The following is a 7673-nucleotide window of genomic DNA, read 5'->3' on the forward strand; positions in this document are numbered from 1 at the left end:
TGTTAAGTTTCTCAGGATCCACATAAGAGTGAAAACATATGGTATCTGTCTTTCTCTGTATGGCTTATTTCACTTAGCATCACACTCTCCAGTTCCATCCACCTTGCTACAAAGGGCCATATTTCGTTCTTTCTCATTGCCATGTAGTACTCCATTGTGTATATAAACCACAATTTCTTTATCCATTCATCAGTTGGTGGATATTTAGGCTCTTTCCATAATTTGGCTATTGTTGAGAGGAGCACCGCATATCTTAAGGAAGTTGTACGACGTGCCATTTAAGTTTTCTTGGTGATAATATAGTCACTCAGAATACTTGTAATATTCTTCACTGATGTGGCAGTAATGTTAGTTTTTCCTCAACTGACAGATGGGCTTTTTTAAACGTGTCCGGCCACCTCAGGAAGAGCAAGAAAGGGAACAGCTTCAACCTCATGAAAATGGTGAAGGAAACTCAGAAACTTAACAGTGATTTTTAAGTTATGCTGCATCCTGACCCATGAGAATTACCACCTTCATCATAGGTTTCAGTTTCCTTCACAAGGAATAAAATTCCAAGACTGTACTGCTGATGGTGCCTGTTGGTATTAACCACAAAACAAGAGCAATATTTGTCAACCTTTTTCTAATAATTAAGTTCAGACATACATTTAATGCACATCCACTGACTTGTGTTTTTTAGGTATTTAAATAATAAAATTTCAAGTGATAGTTCTTCTTCTGTGTACATAAGACAGGTAGTGCCTGAGTTACCACTTTATACAAAATAGTACCTCCTACAATTACTGTTTCTGATTTTGTATGTTGGGTTTTGTTTGTTGTTGTTTTTCTTGTTTCAAAGCAATCCATATTTGGACCTTCGGATCCACATCTTTTGTGCAGGAACTTAATGTTAATATACATTACACTACAGTTGAGTTTTTAAGCTTCTAACTTTATAACTGCATGAACTTGGATTTTAAAATATTAAACCTACATGATAAACTTTAATAAAAAAAAGCAGATCCATCAAAATTCTTTCCTGGAATAGCAAAAGTATAGTATTTTAATATGACAGTTGGGTAGATGCTATTACATTTTTATTTTTGTTTTATTCCACAGTCCATTTCAGTACATTTGAATTTGTTGAAGTTTAGGTTCTATTTCAGATCCTTTAAGCCAATCTATACTAAAAAGTTTATAATCAAAAATGCCTCTTTTGTGTAATAGTTTAATTGTCCCTGATCTAATGATGCTTAAAGCCATATGCAGATGGGAATCCTTTCCAAAGTACATGTGTTCCAATGTATATGCCTGGATATTTACAATGTAACAACAAAAGAAAGCATTTAAATTATAAGATTCTGTTTGTAGTTCTCTGGTAGAGTTACTTATTAATGGTACGCTTTTAGAGCAAGAATTTTTAGTTGGGATTAATTTATTTTCTTCCTGTATATGTATTTTTCCTTATATTTCCCAAACTGTTACTAAGAATAGGTTGAGATTAATGAGGGATTTTTACAGTTTGCAGGAACCTGCATCTAAACTCCCAACCCCGTGAGAAATGCTTGGAGTTGAAATTCTTAAAGTAGTTTACTAGTACGCTTTTAGCAACAGCATGATTCTACTCCTGTGGATACTACCTTATGTAAGCAAGGTATCACGGGTAAAAGCAGTCTCCGCTATCGAAATGACTTCTAAAAGTTACTTTTATAAGCAATTCAAGTTATTGGGAGCCTTTTAAAAGTTTTGTAGTTTTATTAACATAAATTACTTTTCTAGGAATTTTTATATAAAACTGCACAGGTGGCATGTTATAGTTTTATATGCCTCTAGGGTGATGATTTCTTCTAGAGGAATATGTGATTTATTCACAGTTCCTCAAGGTCTGGGAATGACTCTTAATTTTACCTATTTTGTGCAATTACATCATGTTGTGCTTTAGAAATTGTGAGTTTAATAAGTTTTTAACTGCTGTCTTCATTAGGCAATGATAAATATTTCCCTTAAATAATTGAATATTTTTCTATGCTTTAAATATAATTGAGGTTTACTTTGCCCTATCTTGTGTTCAATTCCCTACACAAGTGGCTAAGCCAGAATATATTCATAAAACAGAGGTACGTGAGTTATATATGTTAGAACATGACAAGACCCTGTATTTAGCTTTAATGACTTTCAAAATTAATAGGTTTTGTAGTGTAGATTTCATTAGTAGCTTAAAAGGTCGTAGTCATATGCAGTAAGTATTTTTATTGCCAGTAAGTCTAAAGTTTTTTAAGAAAAAAAATATTTTTATCCTAGGCTCTGCCACCAGTCACTAAGTTGGTCTGTGACAACTTTCACTTTACCTGTTTTCCCACCTTATAATAGTCATCCCTGAAAGTATATGTTGGATAGAAATTCACTCTTAAAAAAAAAAATGTTACTGTTTACTTTTGCACATTCTGTTCCTTTTATGGCCTCTTTCTCAAGGTATAATCTTGTATGGGAGCTTGAAGGATGTTGTTGGAAGTATGATGTTTTAAATTCCCTTTGTGAATTGTAGTTTTAAGCAATAGTATTTTAAAACATGAAAATGTATATCTTTACAAACATATGGTAGAAGTATAATTGGGAAGCTTACTCTTCGAGGAAAATGTTTGGGAAAATGTTGGGATTCTTTTTACCCTAAAGCAGCATGTGAATGTATTTGGTTAAAGTGTCAAACAATAGTTCTATGAAAGCCATTTTAATTTGCAAACATTTTAAATACTGCTATGTTTGTGATTTCCATCTTGAGTGTAAATTTTTTATAATCTGATCAGTTTTTAAAAACATGAGTGAGGTAGAGGATATTTAAAGCATTTCATATTGGTGAGAAATATTGATACTGTTGTTGATTTCTTATTTAGGCATTTATTTTAGAACTGATACTTTGAGAAACATTTGCGTGGGGGACATTCTTTCCTTTTTTCTTTTCCCCTTTCCTTTTTTCCCCTTTCCCTTTCTCTTGTGCTGAATTATTATGGTAATAATTCTGATACATTTCTTAATAATTCTGAAGTGTAAAACAATTAAAACATTAGTGCCACAATTTTACCTGTGTTATGAAACTACTACTTCATAGTAAATTCTCATCAATACTTCATATAAAGAGAAAATTAAAGTGTTAGGAAAAGAGACTATACTTATTATAATGGCTTCCTTAAGAGGACTGTGGACGATTTTTGATGGTTAATGATGACCCTAAGAGAGATGTAAGTGGCAGAAGTACAGTGTGTAATTCCTCAGCTGCTTTTTATAAAGCAAACGATCTGTAAGTTGATAGAGATTTCTGTGTTGCAGAGTGTAACACCAAGCTTGGAGAAGAATAAGTCATTCTTGGAATACATGTGTAGGACCATTGCCGATCTTAATGCCACTTTGTAAGTGCTCTTAGGTAGTGTGTATATGGGGTAGTTTGGTAAATTAAAAAATGCAAAATTCAGAAATTGAATAAAGGATCAAAAATGGCCAATGAAATAACGCTCTGGTTTTTGGAGAGTATCCCTTTTAACTTGTTGGTAGGCTAGGTTGAACAGCGAACCTATGGACATGTAGCATGCGTATATGCGTATATTTCGTTGTAATTTCTGATAGATAATGAACTTCTTGGGAGAGGTACCAAGTCCTGGATTTTTGAATTCTTGATCTCAAGTGCAATATAACAATGTAACCAAACCTAGATAATTTCAGAGTCATTGTTAATTTAGTAAACCTAATCTAAATAGAGACTCAGTAATTTTTTGATTAGTAGGAAGGAGTGATTCTGCTATGGATATACAAATGAAGTTATTTACCCCTAAAAGGTACATTCTACATTTTATTTCAAGCTGGGCATGAGCTATTCCCTACTGGTTTTGAAATTCTTTGAAATATCTCAAAGTAACGTGGAAGCTATGTATATCAAATTAACTTGCTATCTAATAACATAGAATGTAATTTTCTTTTTAAGCTTCTCTTATGATCACCCACATTGGGTGAGACATAAAATGAGCGTCTTCTAAAATTTGTCATTTGCTGACTTGATTTGAGTTAGTGAAAACTGGTACAGTGTTCTGCTTAGTTTCCAATGTGTAACTTGTGTCTGTTCAATAAACTTGAGCATATGGTGCCACTTTTGTGTATGGACTTTATAGTTTCCTTCTGTGATGTTTTGTTTTTTAATCACATAAGCCAGAAATCACTAAAAAGATGACGTCAAAGTGGTACATCTCTAAAAGTCTGAATTCTATAAGAGTGCTATTTATTTGAAGAAAAGTAACACAGAAGAGCAAAAGGAACTGAATGTTAAAAGACACCTATTACAGATCACAGAATCATAGACATTGAACATTTAAAACGGGTTTCAAATTCCAATAATGGCAGGGTGGCTTTTATCAGATAACAATGGTAAACGATGAACAAAGGAAAAAGGAAAAAAAAAAACTTTTTGAAAACACTGAAGTTACCAAATGCTAGCAGAAAGTGAAGGGGATTTGACTCTTAAAGTGGGGAACCACCTTTTTCCTGGAAGTTACTTTCTGTTGTGTGGGTAGAATGCAAGCAGAAAAGGGCCCTCTCGTTTCCTGCAATTATGGTATTGCCATCATGGCTAAAAGGTGCAGGGGGAAATCCAGGAAAAGAAGGAGCCATGCTTCAAACCCTTGTCCGACCCTGACTCTGACCCTCCTCTGGTGAAACTCCAAGGAGCCCAAAAGGAAACCGCAAACAAAAGGTTGAAAGAGCTGCACAGTTATTTTAGCTCTGTCTGCTGTAGGAGAAACAAGGTTGGAGTTCATGTCTTACCCAGTGACAGGAGCTTTGAAACACCCATTCTTTCCATTGAAAACTCCTATGCCTTAGGAATAAATACTACATCCCAAGATTGATTAATTGGTCCTAGGAGGAAGAGCAAAGCCAATGGCCGACCCTAACAAAGCATAAAAATCAAGCTTCCACAAATTTGAGGTGACTCACTTGTGAGTTATTTGCTCATTTAGGCAGTTTCTTTGAGAGGAAGATAACCTATAAAGACTGCCATGTCTTATCTGCAATGTCACATGTGTGTGTAAATGAGAAGAAAGGAAAATGTACCCATGGTTTGAAGGAAAAAAAAATGGGTCGGTTGAAAGAGACCCACAAACAGTTTAGCAGACATGACTAAATAACTATAAAAAATATGTTAAAGACTCTAGAAAAACATAAAAGTTTATGGGCATTTCAAAACAGATTTGGAAATTAACAAGAGAGATTCAAGTGGAAATCTTAGGACTAAAAAATGCAATATCTGAAATCAGAATTTCAGGGGGATTTTTTAATCAGGGGGATTAAAAGTGGACAAAAGAGAAGAAAGACTCCTTGAATTTGGAGATGAATAGGATTCATCTAAACTGAAGCACTGCAGGTGGACAGTGGGTGGGAGGAGGGATTACAAAATAAATAGCCTTCCTGACCCGTGAGTCAATCTAGGCATAAAAGAAAAGGAGTCAGGAGAGCAAATGGGGTAGACTAACTTGAAACCAAAAAGTTGCCAAATTTGGTGAAATGTAGCAACCTACAGTCTGGAAGCTCAATGAACCCCAAATAGTACAATCACAAAAAACCACTATCTATGTGCATCATGGTCAAACAGCTAAAAATCACAAGTTGGAGTGGGTTTACCTCACCCTTTCGTACTGTTAACGATGCCCAGAGTTGATTTCATGTCCAAATTTTTACTGGCAGGATTGGGGCTACAGTTTATATATTCAGACTCCTAGTTCCCTATGCTTTCTGTGCCACAATGCCTAGATACTAGTCACCATTTATAAACAGATTTGTTACTATCTAGTGAATAGGCTGAGATGCCTGCATATTAGTTGGTGCAACACCAATACTTTCCCAAGTAATATTTTTATTCACTTTCTCAACTGTTCTGAATTGCCTAGAGAGTTATATGGTTAGATTTCCTTTTGCACCCTGGTTCACTTCCCTTATCAGCCCTATTTCCTGAAAAGTAACAAATATATATTGGTGTTGTTTTAATAAAAGGAGCATTTAGATTTTGGAATTGAGCTTTACTCAGTAATTTACCTTCATGTTACTAAAAAAAAAAAAAAAAAACCCCAAAACCCTAATTTCTTTCAAAGTTCTTCTGTTCCAGTTCTCAGAAATTAGGGTATCAAAATGGAATCTTTAGGGATTACTTTTTAGCCAATTTTGTAGTTAGAATATTAATTAGTTACTACAAAGTTATTCATAAAAAGTACTAAATGCTGTATATAATTATTAGTACTTAATTTGGAGAATTATGGTCTCCACCTGGGTAATAGAAATTATTCTTTTTTATTTTTATTTTTTCAACGTTTATTTATTTTTGGGGGGACAGAGAGAGACAGAGCATGAACGGGGGAGGGGCAGAGAGAGAGGGAAACACAGAATCAGAAACAGGCTCCAGGCTCTGAGCCATCAGCCCAGAGCCTGACGCGGGGCTCGAACTCACGGACCACGAGATCGTGACCTGGCTGAAGTCGGAGGCTTAACCGCCTGCGCCACCCAGGCGCCCCAATAGAAATTATTCTTGATCTTGTGTAGGATACGTGTTAAATTTCCCATGAGAGATAAAAAGTTGATGGTTTATAAATTTTCTCATCTTTGAACAGTGCAGTTAAAGTTGTTTTTGAGATTAAAAGTGACACAAACACCTTCAAAATTCAGAGATATTATCACCTAATTAGAAGACAAGTAAAAAGTTTGAACTTCTCAGTGTACTTTAGTGAGGGAACGAAAGGGAAGAGTTTATTAGAGAATATGCAAATTTCCTACTTTGTAGTAATACCAATTTTGGCTTTGACTTTTTGATTTTGACTTTACCCCTGAACCAAAGCCAAGCATTTCACCACCAAGTGGTGTTAAATTACTAGCAAAAAATGAACCTCTTTTCTCAATCATCTCACAGGTACTCAGTGACTCCTAGTAACAGACATGACATAGCAGTAACTAATTTCACCTTATTCCCATTGGACAGTCCTAGTCTCTCGAGAGAACCATAAAGCAGCTGCCTGCAGTATAGCAGTGGTTCAATAACAGACCTGTGAATCTGGTTTGCACACCATGGGAGAGATGGTCTCTTCTTCTCACCTCTAATTTTCCAAATCTACTTCTTCACCCTACCCACTCCGCATCCTCTCATAGGTCTATGCAATCTTGGTCATTGGATGAACATCAATTCTTTATCATGCCCTCGACAATAAATTAGCTTTAAATTACTGTGAAGCCCTTCTGCCATGAAGGGTAATATATCCACAGCATCCAGGGATTAGGCCACGGACATCTTTTGTGGGTGGGGGGAGGAGTGCTGCATTATGTCTACAACAGTCCACCTCTGGCCCTCAAAGATTTACTTCAGTCTCACATGCAAAATACATTAAACCCATCTCAAAGTCACCCAAAGCCAAACTGGCACAGCAGCAACTCAAAGTCCCCAATCCCTCCTTAATCTCATTAGCCTGAATGTCCGGAATCTTGTCATCTAAATCATCTAAATTAGGTATGAATGAGGCTTGAGTATCCATCCTGGGATACAATTTCTCCCATGTGTGGGCCTGTGAAACCAAGGAAATAAAGTTATCTGTTCCTGACATATCATGGTGGAACAAGCATCTAACAGAGATATTTTGGTTCAAAAAAGAAAAAAAGTAGAAGGAAAAACA

The 7673-nt window shown here is 35.5% G+C and overlaps 1 protein-coding gene across 1 annotated transcript in view; it reads left to right on the plus strand.

The window, feature by feature from the left end:
* ITGAV (integrin subunit alpha V) overlaps window positions 1-4117 on the plus strand; it is a 93825-nt gene extending 89708 nt beyond the window's left edge. Inside the window, exon 30 of the mRNA XM_040475595.1 lies at window positions 371-4117. Within this exon, the coding sequence (XP_040331529.1) occupies window positions 371-466 (96 nt within the window). The 3' untranslated portion in view covers window positions 467-4117. The remainder of the gene's footprint in view (window positions 1-370) is intronic.
* Window positions 4118-7673: the final 3556 nt, after the last annotated feature.

Source organism: Herpailurus yagouaroundi, unplaced genomic scaffold, assembly GCF_014898765.1.
Source record: "Herpailurus yagouaroundi ecotype Mexico unplaced genomic scaffold, PumYag 140, whole genome shotgun sequence".
In the NCBI taxonomy this organism is placed as follows: domain Eukaryota; kingdom Metazoa; phylum Chordata; class Mammalia; order Carnivora; family Felidae; genus Herpailurus; species Herpailurus yagouaroundi.